At 42.4% G+C, this 24,055-nt stretch overlaps 1 protein-coding gene across 4 annotated transcripts in view; it reads right to left on the reverse strand.

Annotated features, from left to right (window-relative positions):
• ETS1 (ETS proto-oncogene 1, transcription factor) overlaps positions 1-24,055 on the reverse strand; it is a 120,302-nt gene that overhangs the window by 49,592 nt on the left and 46,655 nt on the right. The window contains exon 1 of one of the 4 annotated variants that reach the window (XM_033097840.1): positions 12,525-12,955. The exons of 2 other annotated variants lie outside the window; for them this stretch is intronic. In XM_033097840.1, the coding sequence (XP_032953731.1) occupies positions 12,525-12,606 (82 nt within the window). In that variant the 5' untranslated portion in view covers positions 12,607-12,955. Of the gene's footprint in view, positions 1-12,524; positions 12,956-24,055 lie in introns of those variants that run through there. One more of the 4 variants, XM_033097838.1, reaches the window with a different exon arrangement.

Below are 24,055 nucleotides of genomic sequence, written 5' to 3' on the forward strand. Positions count from 1 at the left end.
TTAATCTCCAATCAAATCAGGGGTTAACTCCAGGTCCGCCATGTAGACATTGATTCATTCCGTGTGTGTGTTTATTTTTCTACAAACATTCCTGTTGCATCAAGTGGCCTCAAGGCCTAGACTTGTGCCTCTGAATATCCCCTCCCTGGAGAATTCTCAAGCACGGGTGGAGCTCTTACTTCATTCCTCAATTTCCCAATCTGGAAAATGGGGGCCAAAGCCCCAACACTGTATGCAAGTTTAGTAAATTTAGTTAGCCACTTTTCACTTGTCTATTTTGAATTTAAAAATGCAGTGGAAATTATGTGAACTATTATTTTTGGCTTTGTCTCTGTTACATATCCCAATGGTAGATATTTATAGATATACTGATGTTTCTTCCTTACCCTGATAATAATGAGGAGCCTAAAAGAGCACACCACACAGAATGTTCCAAGAATCAAAACCACTGATAAGAATGTTAGTAAGTTTTTTTCTCCAGATTCTAAGTTTGAAGGACTTTGTAATTAGAAAGATCGAAGTTCAAATTTGTGACTTGAAAACTCTACGGCCTTCGGGAAATTATCGGAGCCTTTCTGAGATGGAATTTCTCATCTTCAGAAAGAGGATTAAAACACCAGCCTAATAGAGTTGTTTGAAGGATGTGAGTGTTTGTGTAAAGCACTTTGCAAAGCATCTGACACATAGCAGGTACTCTATAAATCTGAGTTTCACTTCTTTCACTCCTCCCAACTGAACACAGATATATACAGAGACCAAAAACAAGCACCCAGCAGTTTTGAAGAACGTTTGGTTTCCATTAGGAGGCAAGAAAGGTGTAAGATTGAACTCTTGATCTTATGTGAAATCAAGGATGCATTTCCTGTACATATGCACGTGACTCACCCTTAGAGAGGTCGTATGTATTCAGAAATCACCACTCTGCCTCATATCTCCCAATAATCCAATAGCTCTCGTGGCATCACCAGTGACTCCAGAGTACTTTCTAAACACGAATGCATTAACTCTCCCAACTCCCTCCCAATGAGAGGGCAGCTCGCTCACTAGAAGCACCCTTCTTCCAGAAGAATACAAAGATGATGCAGAGATGTGGTTATAATCTGTCAGCTCAGAGTAAAAACAGACTCATGTTTCCTGATTCTCTCCCAGGCAATAAAAAGGGAAAGGAAGACCACCGATAGGTGAATCTGCCCAGTTGTCACTACAGAAAATGCTCCTATCAGGAAAAGGCAGATAGAATCAAGGACTCCAGGGGACTGACCAAAACTATTCCCAAGTGGAGGACACGAAGCCAAAGGCCTGAAGCCCACTCTGAGGAGGAGACACACCTGCAGCCACACTAAGATTTGCTTTACAAGCCTAAATTTTTCTAGCAAGCATTCAAGTTAGGATCCACCTTCAAAAATGTCAAACTTAAAACTATTGCCTCAATTTTTGCTGCAACCAGGTGTGCCACCCTCTATTTCTCATTCCCACTTCCTCTTCCCCCAATAATCCAGAGGCCCCCAAAGGCACTGCTGGCTTCTTAGGATTACACTGGCTCCCAAGGAAACAGCAACATGCCAGGGGAATACTTGAGTGTAACAACCTGTTTGGCCTTGGAGTGATTGTTCTGGCTACCAGAATGACCAAAACAGGGGAGGGAACTTATATTTATTGCTAAGGAACAACGATTGCATTATGGGGATAATCTAACTTTGCTAAACTCCAAGTGCATATACTTGATGCCACAGCAAACGCCCTGACCCCAAAGAAAAACTAACAAAGGAAAAGAACTCACTCACCTAAGATACCATTAATTCTTTTATGCCTCTTTGGCACAACTCTTTCCCGTAACATGCAGTATGGGATTCAAAAGTTTTGGGTTTTTTTTTGTGTTTTTTTTTCCCCTGAAGTGCTCCTCCAGCTACCTGAAGTTCCTGCCTGTCATTAAAGTGAACTTCATTTGCTTAAAAATGTAAACTGAGGCACGTGCCATATATTTCAACTTAGGAAGACAGATGTTGGACAGGAATCCTTTTCAAAACTCTTTAGATTAAAAAAAGAAAAACAATGTATTTCTCACAAGTTCAAGGTCAACCTACCCCAAAGGAAAATTGCGTATTTGTCTAGTAGCCTGTGAAGCAACTCGTGTTGTTTTTTTTGTTTGTTTGTTTGTTTGTTTTTCACTTCTTGAGAAGTAACTAACTTGCCATCTCACTTAAAGTTTGGCCTGTGGCTTGGCATGATGGAGCGCTGTGCAACCCACTCAAAGCTCACTTTTTGTGTGTGGGACCAACTATATATAAAACACACGGAGGAAATCTCTCTCTAGCAAAAGACAAGAGGGTGCCTTGTTGACACTTCTGAGCTCAAGCTAATGTGTATTGTTATTAATTACTATTTTTATTAAAGTTAATGCACCATATACTCACCAAATTGAAGAAATAGTTAAAATGTGGGTGGCTGAAAGAAAACGTCAGGGATTTTGGAGAAATCCAGCTACGTGTTCTAATTCTGCCACTTACTTACCACATAATCTAGGGAAAGAAACTTAGCATCGCTGCTCTGCAGTTTCCCCGTTTATAAAATGTTGACAACTCAAAAGATTACCGTGACACTCAAATGTGGCACAGTCACATTTGGGTAAAATGCGACCAGATTATAGCCAAGTATTAAGTGAATGGTAAATGGTTAGCTCCAACAGACCTAAGTATTTGCCCAAATTCAACAAGCATCCAAACATTTCTGAGAATTCTGAAGGCAGCAGGCAGGAAACTTTAGAACTGGCTACAGCTGGGCTTGAATCTCAACTCCTCTACTCACCAGCTGTGTGACCTTGTGCATGTTGTTTAAGCTCTCAGTTTCTTCATCTGTGAAACTGGAATTATACTTAGCTATTAGGGATTAGGGTCAAGTGATGAGGTCCTTGCCACATTAATAAGTTAGCACCCATTAACTAATAGAAAAGAAACAAAACAAAAAGGTAAAGATGAGTAGAGGTGAGATGTGCCTACAGAAGTACCAGTAAATAAACTCTACCCTATTATCAACGGCAGTTTTCCCTGTTTCGTTTTGTTTTTCCCAAAACTGGCATGCTGATCTTAGGTCCCTGCTTCTACAAGAAAAGGGTAACTGTGATGGACCTTTCTCAAAATGTAGAAGTAACATCAAGAAAATGATTTTCAGATAACAGTTGTGTGCAGGCGATGACACTCTCCCGTTGCTGCAGCAACAGCCTTTGAAATCCCAACACACACACTTATAGCTTCCCGGATGGCTGGGGAAACCAAGGCAGAGGTATCTTGTCTGCCCCTGACTCCACGGGCAGCCTGCACCTGCTGACAGGGCACTCACTGGCTGCTGAGTGGACACCACTCCGTGAACAGCCAGAAGCAAGCGGACCTGGGCCCTTCCCTCTGTACAGACAGGAGGCAGGGGCCTTGACTCACTGGGTATGTCATGTCAGGAAGAGGCACTGAGGTGGCTTTCAGCAGAATGCATTCCTGCTGCAAGAGGGGACTGTTTATGTACAGAGCAGTGCACTGAGAAGGGGCAGCTTAGATGAAACAAGCCCAGTGCTCAGACCACACGCTCAGCCCTGAGGATGCAGCTGGGGCTGGCTGCTTCACCTCCCAGACCCCTAACCTCCATCTCCTTCCTCCAGATCAGACCCTGCACTGGAGCTGCTTTCCGCTACAACTGTAGCAAAGGCTTGTGGAAAAAGGAAGCTGTTTCACAGAAGAAGACCAGAGGAAGGTATGACTCCTGGTCCAGTGTCACCCCTGAGACAATGTGTACGGTTTCTGCTAGGCCAGTAACAACTTCTAACATCTTTCTCCAAGAAAGGTAACCTTCACAAATGTATCTCAAATTCCCTCAATGATTGAATTGTAATCAACAGAATGTAGGGATTAGGAGAAAAACATCACCACTTTGCCTACCTCTTGAATGACATTCTATGCTCTCTAGAAGCCTTAATTATTTTTAATGTTACCTAGAGTCATAAAATGTCAGTGTTAAGAGAAACCTCATAGCCATCTTCTCCAGTTAATCTATTTGACCGATGAAGAACATGAGGTCCAGAAATGACTTTCCCAAGGTCACACAGACAAACATTTTCAAAGCCAGGGTTAGAATCCAGGCCTCCAAACAATGATGGGCTCCCCAGAGTGGTCACTCTATTTATTCTGTACACAATGATTATTCCTACCACAGTGACAGGTCTCCCCTTATCACTCATGAATTCTCATTACATTCCATGCATTTAATTGGTATTTCAATGATAGAAGGTAACCTATGCATAATGTATAGAATTAACTTAAGTCTTACGCAAGGAATTATCAAATAGATAGAAAAAATGTATAAATACTAGAAGTATAAAAGTCATCACATGGAAACCCTCCCACTGAAAATCTCCTGTGATGCATTTTCTGGAGGGCATTTTAAAATCAAACTTGATAACACACTCTGATTTTAACATGAATAATAAGTAGTGAATTACCCTGGCAAAAAACTGTAATTGCACAAAAATGTCATTAATTGAGAGTAGAAGTTCCTAAATACTTCAATAACCATGTATCTACATGCACCAGGTTTAGGAATTCCCTTGCCTAAGCTAGACTCTTTATTTTCCACTTGTACCTTGAAAATATGTACCTGATTGATTCTGTCATCATCTTTGAGGTTTAACGCCTGGTCTGATTAACTGGTACAGAGGTTTTAACAACTAACAGTATGTATGAGTGGGAGGTAAAGAAATGCTACAAAAAAAAAAAAAATCACCTCTCATAAGCCTCTTCAATAACATTGCTTTTTAAAAAAAAAATAGTAACACTGCCCTGTCTTTAAAGTCTCCCTTCTTTCAAAGGCAAAATTCACTCTGAGATTCCAAACGGTCTCACGTAGGTCCTGGCCTTCTACTCCCTTCTCTCTTTCCTTCCTACAATCAAGGTATTTTTCTTCACATTTATGTAAACCTTTCTTTCACTCCAAACTTTCAGCATTCTCCCCGCACTGTTCTCTACATCTAAAATAATCCTATCCCTGTTCTTATGCCTCCTTCACATGCTTCTGAAATACCCAAGTTCCCCCTGAAGCTGACCCCCCTATGAAATTATTCTAGCCTAGAACTGTTGGAAAAAAGGACCCACAGGCACAGAAAATATAAATAATTATCGATGCACACATATCTCCATAAATTCAAACAATGGTCCTCCTGCGCTTTTAGCCAGGGAAGCATCTGGAGTACAGAGAATATGCTCTGTGAGTTCTCCTGACCAGCCATCCATCCATGAAGAATTAAAACTACTAGAAATGATTATACAAAGACAGGGAGCAACAGACCCAAGATGACCCACATGACCACCTGAGACTGGAACTTCTACCCAAGTGCAATGCTTGGCCCATTGGAGGATTTTTCCAAAAGTTGATGAACTATCACTTAAATTCTTTCATTCCTTTTTTCATTATTTCCTTTTGTTCTTTCATTAGTTCATTTATACTTTCTTACTCTTTTCGTTGTATCATTCTTTTCTTTCTTTCTCTTCTTTTTTAGCCAAAAGGGATGCTGCAATTGAATCCACCATTCCCTTCCTCCCCTCCTAAATAATTGAGGGCTTGTTTTTTGCTTTTTAATTTTACCCACTTTAATGATACAAAAAGCTATTTGTGTGTGTGTGTGTACCGTTTGATCCCAACAGTAAAACTTCTCATCTTGGATAAATATTAAAACAAAACAAAAACTTTAATTGTCTATACTTGTGTAATGATGACATTTTCCCCCTACTCAAAAGTTCATTCTCTCTCTCTCTCTCTCTCTCTCTCTCTCTCTCTTCCTCTCTCTCTCTCTCTCTCTCTCTCTCTCTCTCTCTCACACACACACACACACACACACACACAGAAAATTTAGTTTTTCTGCAGAATCTTGCAAAGCAAAAATCATCAGCTTAGCATAGCTACCCAAAGATACCAAGGGGTTTCAGATGTTTGTAGTGAACTTGTTTGAGGTTGACTTTTAGTTGTTTCTCAGGCACTGAGAAATATTATATTATGAGTCAAAAACACATTTAAAAATATAACCCATGGTTAGAAAAAAACCACACTGCACTTGAATGGCTTCAAACTCTTAATCTGGTCCTCTTAGCTTACTTTGGATGGTCTAAACCCTAAGATTAGCAATTGAGAGTAGATATTATAAAGAACATTATCGTTCAAATTCAGTGTTTAAGTAGTTGACCCGTGTTTGCTGGGAGAGTCCTGTTTGTCTATTGTTCTGACATAATTAGTAATGGCACCCATTATACTCTCAAAAGTGTTGCAGTTTAGATGGGAAATTATAAATTCTCCCAATCTAAACACCATCAAGATCTGAAATCCAATAGCCTAAAACTTTCCAATACTACTTTGGGTCTTAAAGCACCATCTGGGTCAATATTTAACAATTTTCAGACACAGAACTAAATGCTACAGAAAAGGACAACTGAAAAAAATTGACGGCATAGTAAGAAGACACATTTCAAGGGTCCAGTGACAGGCCTGGACCCAAGCAGCAGAAACTGGAAAGCACCTGGGAAATATAATGAAGTTGGCCAAATAATCAATAAATATTTATGACCTGAACAGCAATATTTTGAATGTGTCTGTAAGCATGGCTCCCTGCCAATGAAATTGGATCTACTGCAACCTACACTACAGACCAATTCTTTCTGTATCTGCATGGAGACTATAAACTACACAATTAAAAGAAAAAAGCAACACAGATAGGCACAGGGCTTCAGAAAAGGAGCCAAGTAGGAACAGCTTATTTATGCAATTTGAAAAATATCTACTAATAGTATGAAAAAAGATATCTTTATCCCAACTGAAAAAGAACAAAAAGTAGCTATAGACACATGACAAGTAAAGATGATAGATTTGAAAATTGTCTTGGCATTCCTGACCCTGAGTTAAGAAGAGCTTAATAGCTATAAGCAAAGGGGAGACCCAGAATGCTGTGAATACAGAGACAAATCCCATCAGAGATTCTGGCTAAGCACAGAAATGGAGCCAACATTTCATTCTGGAGGAGCCAGATAAAAAACATGGCAACTATGTTGTTAATATACAAATTCCTCTCTGTGTGACTGTATGGGTCCGAGGATATTAATTATTTGGATAAAATGATAGAGGAGGCAATCCCTAACCCTCAGACAAGTAGCCAGGGCGTCTGTTTGCTTCTCTATTAGCCATCGGCCATGGAAGGCGGACAGGTCTGCAGGTGGAATCCTGGGGCTTACCTTCCCTCTTGTGATAGAATAACTATAAACACTGTGCCCTGACCCATGAAATGGACTGGAAAAGACTAAGTTTTAGTCAGGAAAAGAAAGTTGCTGTGTAGATAGCAAATGTAGGTATCTCTGGCCTGTCTGCAAGCAGGAACATTAAACTACAACTATATTAAGAAAATGAACTCATTGCTGATCTGTGTCTCTTGTCACCCAGGCTGTGAGTTGATATGCAGAGCAGTGTCCACGACAAAAGAGGTAAAACAAGCAGAATCAGGAGGCTCTGGGAAGGATGTGACCTTGGAAGTGAACACAATGATCTCCCCACCCGTGACAGAGCGAAGTACATCTGGAAGACCCTAGCAAAACAAGAACCCTGGTTCTTTGCTCGGTGATCTGAGGCAAGCATTGCTTGAAACTTCCAGCATCTTTGTAAAGCAGCACACCTGACTGCCAGGTCTGGAGGCAGTGCACAGACAGGCCCTTTCCCCAGGCTCAGGAGTCATAAGTGCAGGATGGCTGGCTGGGGGCCCCTGCACCTCTTCAACCCCCAAAGCACCCACCATCACTGCCTTCTTGTATGTCCCTCTTCTAATTTCCAGAGTTTCTATGAATAACACAGTGCTTTTATTTTAAGCATAAAATGCCTGCAACAGCTCATCAGTTTGTCATTTTCTAACAGTGCGGCCTTGAGCAAATTACGCATCTCTCGAAATATCATTTTCTCATCTGAAAAACAGATAAAATAAGAACTCCCACCACCCTAAATAAAATAAGAACTCCTGCCACCCTAGAGAAAATAAGAACTCCTGCCACCCTAGACTTAGTGTGGAGTGTAACAGCACTATTTTATGTGAAAGTGCCAAGTACATAATACAGACTCCATATGTGTTTCCAGAGGACCCGTATAACTGGTGAATGTAAGAATCTACCTTCAATGCAAACTCATGGAATGCCACCACAGCCATTGATCATTCCTTCCAAAAGCCAGAGAGGTGTCTTATTGTGCTGTCAATATAGCCTTTGTAGAGTTAGCTGTGCTCTTAGAAATAGGGAGCCTGGCTTTCCTGAAAAATCCTGACCTACACTAACCAGCTCTCAGTTTGCAGAGATTCTGATGCAGCCCAGAGCAAGCTGGGCTCTGGAAGGTTGACCACGGCTGGTTTGGCTGATTTTTCCCATAAAGGGAGGTGATCTCCTACAGGGTGGTCTGGTCTCTTTAAGAAACAAAAAAAAAAATTACACCGACCAAAAAAAAAGAAAAGAAATAAAGAAAAAGAAACAGTAATACGAATCAACCAAAAATGCCAGGAATGCAAGCTCTGCCAACCAAATAAATAAATAAAATGTGAGATACTTTATAACTGGACATGATGCATTTCTCAACTCTGCATAATTGAAACACTCTACTTTTCCATCAACCTTGTAAATATCCCCCTAGTCTTCTTGGTGGCCTTTTGGCTCTAAAGTAGCATTGACAACCTCCATCACTGCAAAACAACTAACCAACTCCCATGCCTTTAGCTCTGACAGTGGGGACCTTGGGATACTCTAATACTCCGAAAGTTACCCACGTCAGTGTTTGCTCCCTGGAGCACAGAATGGAGTTTCATCAGCATGAGATATCAGCTAAGCAGGTAAAAAAGTTCTCTTTACTTTTCTTATAAGTAAAGAGGTGCAAATATAGTGGTGGCCCTATTAAACATTTCAAGGGCCCCTGAAAATTCTACACTGATCAGGGTCATATTTTGTTGACCTGTTTTCTAGATAACTGTTGAATTTATTATGGGTCAGACCCTGTTTTAAGATGTTTCACACATTAGTAGATTTAATTCTCATATCAACCTGTGAGGTAGAACAATTATTACACTTATGTTATAGATGCAGGAGCTGTAGCACAGAGAGATTAAGCAATTTATCCAAAGTCACACAGCTAGTATGTGGCAGGGCTGGGCTTCAAACCCAGACGGGCTGGCTCCAGAGTCCCAGCTCTGAACCACTGGGCAATTCAGTCACTAATGGAGCATTTGGTCTGTGGGGGTCTGGAAGCGCAGTGAACAAGTGATCCTAATAGCCTGGGCGGCTCTGCTCTCCCTTTTTGTCCACCCTGATAAAGATACAAAGACTGACAAATGGGACTGGGAGGGGGAAAAAGCTTCTTCCTCTCTCTAAGGACAATACAGGTACCCGAAGGATGGACATCCTCTGCTGGGGTAAGAGAGGGACCAACCCTTTTATTCTTGTAAAAGAGCAAACATTCAGAATTAGAACTCCTGCTCTTTGGGCATTACACTCACCTCACCAAGAAGGTGGAGTGGGAAGGAGAGGAAAACTTAAGCGGCTTGGGAATGTATTTGCTTTGGCACCCAGTCTCCACCCCTTCACAGTAAGCGCCACACCAGGAGGGAACTCCATGGACATTCAATAGCTTTGTTTGTTTTAGCCCAGTGAAGATCTGAGAACCCTGCCATTGCACACTGTAATCAATAGAGTATATCCCACTTTATGCTTACAAGAAAAATTCAATCCCAATGTGATTTCAAAGTACATATATTTTAATTTGGTACTTAAAGCTGTCAAAAATCCTGTGAGGTCTCAATCTACAATAAAGGTTGCTGATCAGGTCCTATGCAGACAGACGGGCAAACAATCCAGGACTCCTGTTTCTACACCCGGCCTTCCCACTGCCTCTCTTTGGTTCTCACATAATGGGGAGGGGGAAGGAGGGGAATCTGGTTTAATTATTTAAACCAGATAAGATCCCAAACTAGCTGTCTCCACACATAAGAAACTAAACAACCCAAAGAATCATTCTGACAAATATTTAAGTTACAGCTGTGGACACAAAGCCACGCTGCAAGAAGTTAAACTTTAAACACATGTCCTGTATGGTCTGATGGGCAAAGCAAATCCCCACTTAACCAGTGTCTTCTCCTCCCACAACAAAAGCAAGCAGCCTGGCCAATGTTTTTTCCATTCTTGCACCTGCAAGTTTAAGTCGCAACTGAAGTTTCTTCATTGCTGAGTTTTTCAAAGGTAACTTGCATATTACTCAAAGCAACATACACTGAGAAGTTAGAAACAGGGATTCATTTTATTTCAGCCGCTGGCTCACTAGATATTCTTGGGTAAGTGACTTACCTTTTCTGTGCCTCTATTTCTCTCTTTCCTGTCTGAGGTACGAGTACAATATTCACATATATGCTACTAAACACCAGAAAAAAATTAACTAAAACTTAGTTATTATATTCTATATATATTTTCAAGTCTCTCCTTTTATTTTCCCTAAGATAGTGCCAGAAATCACATCTCATTACAATGAAGACTGCCCAATTTCTTTGACCAGTTGAAATTTGTATTGAAGGCTGCTTACAAAATACAATCAATGGTTTGTAAATCTTTTTTGAAAAAGAGAGGCATATAAAGGCACTTATTATATAATAGATGTGACTGGAGCATTAGGCCTTACTCTACCCATTTTACAGACGGAAGAACTAAGGGAAGTTACATGGCCAGGGTTAATTTTTATCAATAATCAAAAAAAACAGCACAACATACTTAAAATCTCTAACATTTGACATTAAATAACCCTCCTTCCCCCCAAAAAAATTGCTTCAGCTGTTTACTACGATCTAAAACCTGTGTTGCCAGGGACTCTTCTTCATTCCCAGCACACAAGATCCATATAGGTGTGTGGACTGACATATCCACACGATATTTCCCAGATGACCCAATCTGTCTCTTCTCCATGAACACCCATATAAACAAGCCATTCTGAAGGGAAAGACCTATTAGTTGAGTTTATATCTCTGCTGGGAACCATCCTTTCACTTCTTATATATATATGGTTTGAATCAGTTGTGACTAACAGAATTTACTCTGGCTTTCTTGAACCCCCAAATGCAACTGTCACAGCGACATCATTTCTGAATTGTAGCTCTAAGAGACTGAAATGTCTCTATGGTTCTAGGTGATCTCAGTGTTGCTCTCACCATCCATCGTCACCCTTGTGACAACAAACACCTTAGCCTTCTTTGTACACTTCCCAGTGATCAATACCGAGGTTGAATGTTAGGGGGTCTAAGAGCAGAGGATATGACCATGTCTTCAGTAACATTTCTTCTAAAAGACCTCCAAATGCCAAAACACTGGCTTGGCTTCTGTTGAAAGTTTAAGCAGATTCAGAAAGACTTAAAATAAGCAACTATTTATGGCAGAGGCCATAAATAAATCAAAAAAAGGCCAAAAAAGAAAAAAGAAAAAGAAGTGTTAGCCACGGGGAGCAGCAGCTAAACTTATTGATAATCACATACAACACAGCAGCACATTAAAGCAATTATTTTCCAGAAAGCATCTCCTTTTCTCTGCATCTCTCTATATACCTTGACCTCCAAACATCACTAATTTTTAAGGATAGCTGGCAGTTCACTATCCTAAAAGAAAGCAAATTTTCTTCTTAAACTGCATTTACCCCAGGAACTCTGAAAGAGCAGACTCCATTAAACTGTTTAGCACCAAAAGCTGTGCCTAAGACAAAATGAAATTTCTTTCCTATCCCTTTCTTCTTCAAATCCTTCAAATCAAAAAGGAGGATAACACCTCCAACGAAAGACCCAAAGTCACATTTAGTGTTGGGATGTTGTCCCTCTTCTAACACATCTCTGGACAAATTCATGGCAGATTAGAAAGATGGATAAACTGAGTGATCTGCATGGACGGAATCAGGATATTTCCTGAAGTTAAGATGAACGTTTCTGTTGCCCTCCCATCTCCTTGTCCTCAACCCAGAAAAGAGGAGCGAGACAGCAAAGGGACATGTGACAGGGGAGCTCAGGAAAGCAAGACATTTGAAAATGTGCTTGAAGACAAGCCACTCAGACACCGTTTTTGGCTCTTACTGCCCAAGGCTCCAATTCTGGGGGATGCAGGGTCAGGGGAATGATGTCCTCTGCGGCAATGTCTATCCCCCCCAATATTAAGGAATGAGGCCAGAAGGTTCTTGCTCATTTGGTAAAATAAAGAAGCAGGAATTAGGGTGCTGGACATTCTATAAGCTTTTTCTCACTCCTCACAAAAACACAGCTGTGAAAATAAATACCACCCCCTAAACAAGGGTCTCAGGCCACCAACAGTCCTCTTCTCTGCCTCTTTCCAGCTGCCACCAGCATTGCCCCATCAGGCAGAGCACTGCATGGAAGAAATAGTTGGGGGTGGGGGGAAGAGAAGCGGCGGAGACCCCAGCAGAGAGCTAGGGTGGGCGCCTCTACAGTCACCACTCACCCGGGGAGGGGAAAAGCTCCAGATCGACTTTTTCCGTCTTGATAATGGTGAGAGTCGGTTTGAGATCGACGGCCGCCTTCATGGTGCCAGCAGTGGTGGACCGATAGGATTATAGTAAGTTTGCTGTTATTCTTGTTTTTCCTTTTAATGGGAATTCGTAACAAGGAAAAGGGGAAGGGGGCAATCCGACTTTCTTCCCTAAAATCTCAAATTCCCGCTGACTTTCCCCCGCACCCAGAAGGTGCGCCTGGCACTCTCCGGGGAAGTTGGCACTTTGCGGGAAAGTGCGCGCGCTCGGGGTCCCAGGCTCGCCTGCGCCGCGCCGCGCCGCTCCCACCTCGCCCGCGCCCGCTCCCTCTTCGCCGCCAGCTGCCTCCGCTCGTCCCCGCTCCCGGGAGCCGCTTGCCTGCCCTCCCTCTCGAGCGCGCTCTTCCCTCCTCTTTAGGGCGTTTCTCGCGGCCCAGAGCCCAGAGCTGGGTCGGCGGCCCACCCCCCCAACCCCCCCCCAGCAAATCCCCCAGGATCTCCGCAGGGGGGGAGCGTGGGCGGGGCGTCGAGGGCGGGGTGGCCTGGGGGCGGGACCAGGACTCGTGGCCAATCGCTAGCGGCCGCCCAAAGCGAAAGGAAGGAGGGTGGAGCTGCGGGCCTTGAGCTCCCGCTCCTCCCGGCCCGGGAGCGCGGAGGAGCCGCGGCAGAGAGGGACGCGTAGCCGGAGGGCAGGGGCCCCCTAGCAAGGGCGCGCGGGGCTTGCGGAGAGCAGGCTGCGTGCACAGGCTCCCCAAACACTTCAGGAAAGTCCCCCTGATTCTCCACGCATTCTTGAGGGTTTGGTCACCCGCTCAGGCCCCCTCCCGGTAGCAGCATAGTTTTCCTAGTGCGTGTACATCATTCATTCAGGAACACTGACACACAGGACATGAGGCATGCGGATGAAGGGGCGTGCGTGCGAGCAGGCACAGGGGACTGGAGAGCCCATGTCCTCAAAGGGCTTTAGGAATATTGGAGTCCAGCGGGTTAAAGAGTCAGGAATTGGGACGGTGTTTCTGGAGAACCTTCCGTTTTTCAGAGCCCACCCCTGCAATCGTTCAGAAAAGACTGAGCTGTCCTTGATAAGCACCAAACCCAAGGCAGGCTACAGGAGACCCCAAAACAAAGACCCGAATTCCGCTGTATCGTTGAGAGAGTTGAGAACAGGGCCCCCAAATTAGAACCCAGTCCTGGGCTTCCATAAGCTTTCATTTTACTACAGCAGTGGTGTTGTGGAAGGGGAAGCTATTATTCTGTCCCTCTAATTATGTCACCATTAGCCAAAGTTTTGTCCTGCCTTTCATAGACTCTCCTGTGCTAGATAAAACTGACAACCCTATTACCACCACCACCAAAAGTGATGTAAAGGCTCTGTGGTTTTGAATTTCTGGAGTACATCATCCCCAGCCATGACAGAACCACAGTGCACAGCCCCTGTTCCAGTTGGAACTTCAGAACACTTCAGAGAGCACAATATGATCCTGAATAATTAATGATTTGCCACGGGTACATTGATTATCATAAGTGGAGATAGTTGGTCCTAATTAATAAATCAACCAGTAGATAATAGAGGTTCATACATCAGCACCCATAGAGTTAGAGCCATACATTGAGATCTATCTTTGAGTAAAATTTTTCTGCACAACCTCAGAGAAAGCTATTTTTAATATTTTTTCCTGACTTCTAAGCATATGTTGAACTCCCACCACCTGTCCCTAACTGTAACCTCTGCCTCTGATAAGTTTTAACACACCTGCTTACCTTCATCTAATCCCAGCTTTGTCTCCTTGAAGCATTTGTAACTTGCACATTACCCACAGCAAATAAGGGAAGCAGCCAGGAATAAAAAATAAATGAGCTTCTGGTTCAAAATTCGGATTGATTATGCCCCTCCTTCAGTAACCAGAGGAAAATATTTGTATGGGATAATTCTAATTTTTGGAGGATTGTTGTAATCCAGCTGTGGTTCTAAAAGGTATGAGAAAACAATGCTAGCCCCCAGATGACAAGAACAGGCATTTCTGATTCTGGGAAAAGCTGCGGGGAAACAGCTGATGAATGAATTGTACGTTCACACACCCAAATGAGCAGCAAAGAAATGGATCTCCAGCCATTTCTGCCTTACCCACTATGAATACATCAGCAGAACTGAGCAAATCAAGTGTTGCTTTGAGGAATTTTGTTTTATTGATGTTGTTTTAAGAAAAAAAAAATTTTAATTCTAGTATGAGTACTTTTTTGTTTTCAAAAGAAGCTTCCTGAGAACAAGTCCTTTCTCTCTTCCCCAGTTGGCTCCTCAGTTTTCTTCTCCGTGCTAGCCCAAACACTGCTGCTAACACGTGCCCCACCCAGCCACCCACCCAAATTAGATATTAAAATAGCCCTCCCTGATTAAACTGTAAACACTTGGGGGGATTCATTCCTTTAATTCTTCAACAGTGACAACTCAACTTGTCAATCATCCTTTTCTAACAACAGCCGTGAAGCACAGAAGCTTGAAATGTTTGAAGGTCCCAGTCAAGGGTTGGGTAAAACGGCAGGGTTGGGGAGATTGCCAAGGCCCACCATAGATATCCAAGAAGATTACTTCTATGTGAGCTAATCATGAATATTGATATTATCAGAAGTTAGGCATCTAACCTCAGATCCTGTTTAAACTTTGCTTGGGACAAGGAGCACTAATCTGGCAAATTAAAATCTTGTAAGAATCCCACTTGATTAATCGATTTTGATAAATGAAAATTTTATTCTTTTTAGGACACAAGTAAATTTTTCTAAATGTTCTTAAGACTTTTGATGCCATGTCTGTCTTACCACATCCTAAGAAAACAATGCCTAGCCCAGCGCCTAAAACATTGCAGATGCTCAATAAATATGTGTTGAATGATGAACTATCAACTTCCTGGACACTGTGGGCTTCTACTTTGCCACCAACTCTTTCTAATTCAAAGTTTAAGTGCATTTGATATGTTATGGCTGGTAAAGATGAACTAAAAAATGTCAGTGACTCTCCCTCTAGGTCTGTTCTCCATCCCACATGGCAGAACAGAGCTTCTATTCCCCAGCACTCATGTTTTCACTTGTGCCTAAGTTTTCCCACCAGCAAAACAAGATCAGCTGAGCCTTGCCTTCCATCCATTTGGGCAAGTTGTTTCTAGATTATAGCTGATTCTTCAGGCATTCAAGAAAAATCAACCAGGGACATAGTTCTTCGTTTTTGCTTGCAATGTAGCAGTCTGTTCCTCTTGGACTTGAGAGAGAACAGAACTATTTTTAAACATCCCCTAGATTTAGGGAATTACATCCACCAAATGCTGAAACTCCTTAAATCAAGAACATCATGTCAACAAGGGTCAGAAAAAGGCTGCAGAAGTTGGGGGACGGGTGGGGAGTTAGACATTACTGTATCAAGAAAATACTCACATTTTTACAAGAATTTCCTCAAACACATGGAGTATGTAAAAAAACAACTTTCTCAGTTATACTCCTCCCTCAACTCCACCCCATTTTCAATAAAAAAAATAAATACACAAGTCCACCTAATTTCAAACAATCATGGAAGACAGACACTCCCTGTCCAGAAGTGTGCTAGAATAAGTTGTCTGTTTCCTGAATCTTGAACTTCAACAAACCAAAGAATTTCTGAGTATGAAGCTAAAATATACTTTATTAGAGGTAAGTGCAAAAACATTCAGACCACTAACGGCTGATCCACAACAAGTTTATGACTCACAGATGTTGATTTACTGGTTTAAATGTAAAATTTAAAAAAAAAAAAAAATCCTCAATTAACAACCTGTCTAAGTTTGTGGTTGTTTTTCTCTGAGAAAAAGCAACAGTCCCTGTCACACACAGAAACAGGCTTCTAAAGCTTACCTCTAAAGCAAGTGGTTTCTATTTGATAAGTTGAGTCATTAAAAAGCACACTGGAGAAGAAAGATGCCTGGGGCTCTCTGATGTCCACCATTATCAAGCAGCCATAAAATGGAAAATTGGAGATCGAAAGGAAAATGAAAATAACTCTCTTAATTAAACTCTGGTGTCAAAAGGCCTTAGGGTCAGTTCAAGAACCCAAATGGGGGACTCAGAACTGTGCTGTTGCTGACTGCAGGCTGGATCTGTGACTTCACCAAAGCCACTTAACCTTTTTGTGTCACAACCTCATCTCTGTTTCAGGGCATAAAATCACCCCTGGCTCCCCTACCATGTAATACAGACTCATTAGCTATTGTTTAGATGGTACAATAAACAATGAGCGATAAGAGGAGCTGCAGTTAGGAGGGAAGCAGGGAGGAGGGATGGGCAGGGAGGGGGAAGGATTTGGGGCCTGTTTGCCTGGGAAAGCTCTCCATAATAAAACCGAGATGAGAATGAATAGTGTAGGCTCTGGAATAATACTCAAGTTCAAATTCTAGCCCTACCAACTAACTGGCTGAATTACTACGCGTAAGTCACACAATCTCGAACCTCGGTTCCTCCATATATAAAGTAGGGATAGTCATAGCACCCACCATTTAGGGTTGTTTGGAAGATTAATGAGAAAATGCATGCAGAGCAGCAAGCACAGTATCTAAGTCAGAAAAAGTGCTCCATTAATATTAAATAATTGTTACTGCTGTTAAGATCCAGTATAAGGTAGGTTATTTGAGAAATCACATTAAGTCTATTCTCTATGGCCATCCTTTTTACACAGTAGCCTGGACCCTCTATTTACCTGAACTGGCTCTGTAGGGAGATAGGGAGAATGATCATGTTTAATTTAAAAATCTCCCCAAGCTCCCTTCTCAGTTCCTGATTTGGGAACTCACCTAGCTTTGGTCTCAGTTAGGAAATCCCAGCACTACTTGATTAGAAGAGAAAAATGCAGATTTGTATTTGTTCTAAGAGTCACGGTAAAACTATGGTTCAAATTCAGAAGGAAGGTCACATTTGTGGTTGCTCTTTGGAGACAAAACCTGAGGTCTTGGCTTTGTCACATGTGAAAACTAGATGGGAATCTTGTAGAGAGAGTCAAGTCCAGCCCTCTTATTTACCAGAGGGGGGGAAAATGAGTTTGAGAGAGTTACTCTGCCCAAGGCCACAGAGCCTGAAAAGGCAGTGTCAGGACTAGAACCGGATCCCCTAATTAATGTTCTCTCCATGGCAGCTCCTTATGTTTACAGATAACCCATTTGCAGGAGCAGTCACTGTCATTCCACTTGGTCAGTTACTAGACACTCCTGAGACACAAAGCAGGATATGATGTACACACAGGAATAGATAGATAATAAAACTTTTTTTTAGAAATATATCTTTATTTAGAAATAAATTTTGAGAAATTGACCATTTTCTCTGCACTGAATGTGTTGTCTTTGAGCAAGCAGATTGCAGGATAACCGCACTATCATTCCCTGGGAGAGACAGCTTGGCATGGGCTGTAAGGAGAAAAAGGGTCTGGGTTGGCTCTATTGCCATCTGCAGTTTCTTTAGACTGTAATTATGAACCATTCAGCTGCATCTGCAGCCCCAACAATGTAGGATGGATTGGCCCCATCCACAGACCAAGCGACATTTTAAAATCCACCAGTTTAGACATCACGTATTCCTCTTGCAGCAAATCAGACCCCAATCACACAAAAAGAGGTGAGGAGCTGCCAGTCAAGGCGACAGGGTTCCAAGGCTTCCTGCACACCCAGCATCAGTTTGCTTCCCCAAAGCAGCCTGAGCATATTTCCCAGGAATGTTGCTTCCTCCTGGGCCTGGATAATGCAGAATGCAGGCTGTCTCGTGAGCCTTTGGGGATCATGTAATTTGGATTCCAATTTAAGTTGTCTTAAATTGGCCTCTTGAGGAGGTAGAGGGATGATGGTGTCAGCATAGATGGCAGGAGAACCAATGTTCTTTAATAACATGGCAGAAGAGGAAAACCAGGCTCCTAGCAAGGAGCTCTGTACCCCTGAGAACAGGACCCGGCCCCTCCCCAGGATGCAGGTGGTTTCATCTGCTGGAAGACTGGGGCTCTCCTCTGATCTTACCCTGCTCTGCTCTTGGGTTACAAAGACAACACCAGACTTCAAAACAGATGTTCTCTGCAGTTGTGGTCTGAATCTTAAATTAAGATAATTTTATTGTGGAATCTTCCCCCTTCTCCTCTCCCTTTCATTTTGAAATGCCAAGTCAATTGCCCCAGAGGACTAGCATTTACCACCCTAGAGATGAAGGAGCAGTTGGGGGTGGAGAATTTTTCCATCCTGTTCTTGATACTGGAAGCCAGGCAGAGGAAGCAGATAGGACTAGAAAAGGAAGAAATACCCTTGAAAGGAAAAGGGACGATGGTAAAGGAGGAAACAGTAGAAAGACCCTCCTCTGAGAACAGTGGAAGGTTAAGTGGGGAGTGGAGGGAAGGTCAGGACTTGATGAGGTAGAGTTAGAGTGATCCTATGTCCTTGTCATTCTGGGACTGAAGTCCCCAAGATTCCAAAATGAAATTAAGGCCTGGCGATGTATGCAGTACTTCACAGAGCCAATTTAATTGTTCCGCATGACCAATAGTTATGGAATGACAATAAAACAAATCAGTAGGAGGTCCTCAAGCTGGAACAGTTGCAAAAGATACAGAGTGGAAGAGAGGTGACTGTCTCAGGAGGTCACAGAAGATGCAAGGGAAGGTCAAGCCAAAAAATCCACACTGAACACAGAGGCTATTCCTTAGTCTGTACCCCACATGGACATCTGCCCTATACAAAGAATGTTCCTCCCCATCCTCACAAGGTGCCCCTTTTGTGCTCCGTAACCTGAGCACACCCCAAAAGCCTATTTGAACGTGCATGTCTCCCTGCCACACTGCCTAAAGGCAGCTACGAGTTTCAGTCCTCATTATAAGCTCGGTGGCCCAGCTCAAGACAGTAGAAGCTCAACGTTGATTATTTAATTAATGAACAGATAACTTCCTAACGTCCCAAACATGGATCTTTAACTCAGATACATATCTTTCTTTTTTTTTTTTTTGGTCTAATGTGAGACTCAAAGTTTAAGACTAAAGAGCTAACCAAGTGTTTCTTTTCCAACTGAGAAGGTCTCTATAAACTTTTATTCTGCTCCTCTCATTTCCTACCTCCAACCCCTTAAAGGCAAATGTTACCTAAGGTCACCATATTCATTTTATTTTTCATCTGAGTATATGCAGCGGATATAGTCGTTTGTGAAAAATGGCACTTGGCTCACCACAAAACAAACCAGTTGTTTTGTTCTTGGTCTGAACTTTTATACAGCATACTGTTCCTATCCTCAAACTGCTGCTCAGAAATAGTCTTTAGGAATTTTTGAACTTTAAGTTGAATTTTTTATTTCACTGATTATCATAAAGGCAAGATGTACTTGTTGTATCTGTTATTTGTAAGATAAAAGAATGCATAAAAGAAACACAATTTTCTCCGTCTTTGTGAGGAAGAATAGATTGTTAGATACTTTACAGGGAGCCCTGAACCTGTTACACATCCCCTCCACCTTCTCAAATTTACTGTACCTCGTCAGGTTCTCAGAAGCACTGCGTTTTGGGAATCCTTTGGACATACTCTAGACATCACCTGCAGTGAAGAAGGGGAAGGGCTGAGGGTGGGGTGGGAATGGGGAGGGCGGGGAGAGTCAGCTAAACTACTACCACCTTACAGGTGATGCAGGAACCCCTAAAGAAAGCCTGACCCCTCTTGCTGGCTGGACTGTGGCAGCCTACCCCTCTCTGCAATCAGTTATATCTGCTAATGGATAGCGGAGATGAAGCAACAGAAAAGCAGGCTGACCTTACACCGTAGAAACCCAGGAAATACTGGGTTTGGTTAGGATCCAACATTGCAGCTGAGCTGTGATGGGAATCATGAACACACTATTTTAGATCACTTCCTGCAGGCGTAGGTCCATATACCAGGCCCCAAAAAACTTGGTATGTGTCACATTGAGAACATCTTACAAGCCAGTAAATATAACGTTCTTTGAGTACATCATTACAGTCACTTACAAACATCTTATGCAGGTATCTATTTCTATCTTACCTTTAGTATCCTTCACTGCACAATGTTATTGGGTCCTAATTAATTAATACAAATCCTACCTTTGTCAATGCTGAATCTTGTAATAGAAGAAGAGAAATGCAGAGCACTTTTAAACTTCCCTTGCTGTTTCAAACCTCTTTTTTTCTGTGTACTGTCCTGAAAAATGTGCCCAGAATCTGAGTTTCCTAAATATGCAGGAAGATAAATCCATAAAAACAACTCTAGGGAGTCTAGTATAATTATTCATATTTAGAATTTACTGAGCACCAAATATGTCACCGATAAAAAGTTGACAATTGAAAAACAACCTCAAGAAGGGATATGTCAGCTTCTCTGGGATTACAGCTCACATTTAATTCTCTGCTCTTAAGGGCAAGAAGGAGATGAAGCCTTCTTTAATTTACAGGAAGCCAGCTGTGCTCTCTCTGCGTCTTGCATCACCCCTTGTGAAGGAGTCAGAATGTAGTGGATGGTCCTGGTGATGACGCATGAGGTGGAACAGGCCCCAGCTCACATCTCATTTATCTGGATTGGCTCCTATACAATAAAAACCTTTCTTTCTTCAAGTTGGTGAAGAGGAGAGAAGCAAATCCAACATGTGTGACATGCAAGAAGGCGCCATTTAATCAGTCAGGCCTGTGAAGCACTTTCAAGTGTTCAGGGCTTGAAATCATAGGTAATGATAGGTAATGTGGAGAATGAAGAAAGTAGAAAATATAGAAGTTACTACTTCATGAAAATGTATTTCATCAGATTGATCAGAAACATGTGTTTTCCCCAGACTGGAAACTATCATGAAAGACTTCATCACAAAAAGACTTTGGGTGGGAAGTGCCACAAGGGACCCTTTGGGAAGGGGGCTGGGGTGCAGCTGGGTAGTGAGCTGGCCACAGACTGTGGGAGGAAAGCACACAGGGTAGGCAGCTCTCTTGTGACAGGGTCCCAGGAGAGCTCCCTTTCCAGATATTAAAAATTCTAAATAATGCTGAGAACTTTTAAAAATCAAAAAGATTATGGATTTTTCTTTCAGGGAATTCCACAGCATTGAGACAGACCAGATGGCTGGCAACTACCATTCCAGATCCAGGAAAGGTCCAGCATCTCCATACACTCTTCATTTTCAGTGAGCTAATATGTTCTCTTGTGGAGATTTTTTTCAATTAGTTGAATTGAATTGACTGAAGTGCAGAGGTAAGAAGACACTTCCAAATAAAAGTCCGCCATGCTTCATAGTAGCCCATACAAAGAACCCGAGTTTCTTGCCAAATGGACTATCAGGCTTTGGTTTCCTAACTGTAGAGAGGGCACTTCAACTCTAAAATAACTGAGGTGAGCAATGTCGGAGACTGGGAAAGAACACAAGCTTTGGCAGCTGATAGACAAGAGTTTGAATTTTAGCCTGGCCATTCTCCAACTGTCAGTCCTTTGGCCTGAGAAAGCCTCAATCTCTTCACCTATAGAATGGAAGTGAGCACAGTGCCCAGTTCACAGAGTTTTCGAATGTGTGCCAAGTGACTTGTACTGTGTTGAATGCAGAGTGCACACTTAACAGCACTTCACTGCTATTTTAAATTTGAAAAATCCTAATTGTGACTTTGGATTTAGTGAGCATAAAATGTTCATGGAAGTTCATCTAAACTGTGGTATGTAGTGTTCTCTGAAGATATGGTGACCACTCTCGGTGTGTGCCATTAAAATCATGACATAATAATAAAGATAATTTTAGGTCTGAGTATGCAAATAGCACAAATCTTGACACCAACCCCCTTTGGATGCAAGGAGATTGATTCCTATTAACACAGAATTGAAGTACAGTTATGGACGTTCTCATCATATGTTCACAGCTACATTACACATTAGCAGCAAAGACGGGCATATGCACCCTCTAGGATTCCTCCCGATATCAGATTCTCCTCACTCTGGGTTGCAGGTTTGATACCCATTCATTGATTTTTGTATCAGCTGAGCAAAATAAGACCTTACACAAATGGCTTTGCCATTTGGCTTTCAAGCTGGTCAGTAATTTAGCAGAAGCTTACACACTGTGCAGTGCATACCTTATCCCATGCTGCTGAGGCATTCCCCAAACGAACTCCCCTTTTCGGCAGTACACCACTGCATTCACTTCATGGAAGTCTTTTCTTATGTTACCCCATCTTACATTTTCCTTGGCTAACTCTTGCTCTGATGCCAAAAGTTTTCTAACAACCTAACTTGTACAGTAAACCTGAACCTCTAACCATCATGCCTAGTTGTGCCATACACATGCATTTAGTTACAGAATGCTGAACCCATGTAGCACTCCATTTGAGCTTGGCCTTGCTACCCAGAATTCAGATGAAGTATTTTACCTGTTGATGTCAACTACCTGTGCTGACCAGTTGCCCAAAAGAATCCTAGGGAGCGGTATCTCCCATTGCCCCTTCGGCCACCAGTCTGCACCATCATTGCTCCTATGCTGCCCTTTAGCGACACAGATTTCACTATTGAGAGATCGTCAGCTACACAATTTGTATTCTGGCACTACTAGTGCCTGGCACCTAGCCATCAGGGCTGGCAACATGGAACACACGTAGTCTCCACACTAATTGCTCGCTCCATTTTGGCAAAATTAACACCTTATCATTGGGAAAAGTGGATTTATTTGGTTTTCTGGGGGTGCTTAGTTAAGTCACCCCACCTCAGCTCCAAGATGATTAAAGTGTAGCTTTTCCCTTTCTAACAAGTGTAGCAAATAAATGATGGGGAAATACTCCAAAATGCACATGGCTGGGTCTTCTCGTTCTCTCTTTTTTTCCTAGTGACTTTGGGGAGGTTTGGGCGCTGATCCTGCACACACAATACTGTTCTTGTTCTTCTTTTCTCTACAGAGCAGCCTTGAATAGCTCTGTCTAAAATTATAAGCAGGGGCAGCCCTAGGCTCCAAGAGATCAGAGCCCTCATGCTGGGCCTGAACAAAGACCCTGCTTTTCCCCAACAATTAGCCCTGCAAAAAGGGACATCTATCTCCCTTTATTTAAACCACCACGTGCCTTCAAGTCAGCCCATTGTAAAAGTTAATTAAATAACACGCCTCTCTCCCCATGCAGGTCTCCTGATTAGCTTTTCTCTGTCCAAAACCTCTGCAAAACGCCTAGAGATAGACAAGCCAATGTTCCACTTCTCATAAGCTTCCCCATCATCAACCCACAGCCTTTGAAAAGTCATCTTGTCAATATTGTTTCATTTGTTCGTGCTCCATATTCATCCCTAGCTCAGACTTCAGTTACCTCCAACTTCATGGAATAAATAAATTTTATATTATTTTAAAAATAAATGATTTGGGAAAGTTTCTGTCACCATGTAAAAATCCACATCACAGTCCGAAAGTGCTTCCACTCCCGCCAGAGTGGAGCACTGATGAAGGACTTACTACTGAAGTCTCAGAGCCTGGGAAAGACACAGCCACGATGACCACAGGCAGGTCTCCACCCCCGT

The sequence above is a fragment of the Rhinolophus ferrumequinum genome, chromosome 25 (genome assembly GCF_004115265.2).
Source record: "Rhinolophus ferrumequinum isolate MPI-CBG mRhiFer1 chromosome 25, mRhiFer1_v1.p, whole genome shotgun sequence".
NCBI lineage: Eukaryota > Metazoa > Chordata > Mammalia > Chiroptera > Rhinolophidae > Rhinolophus > Rhinolophus ferrumequinum.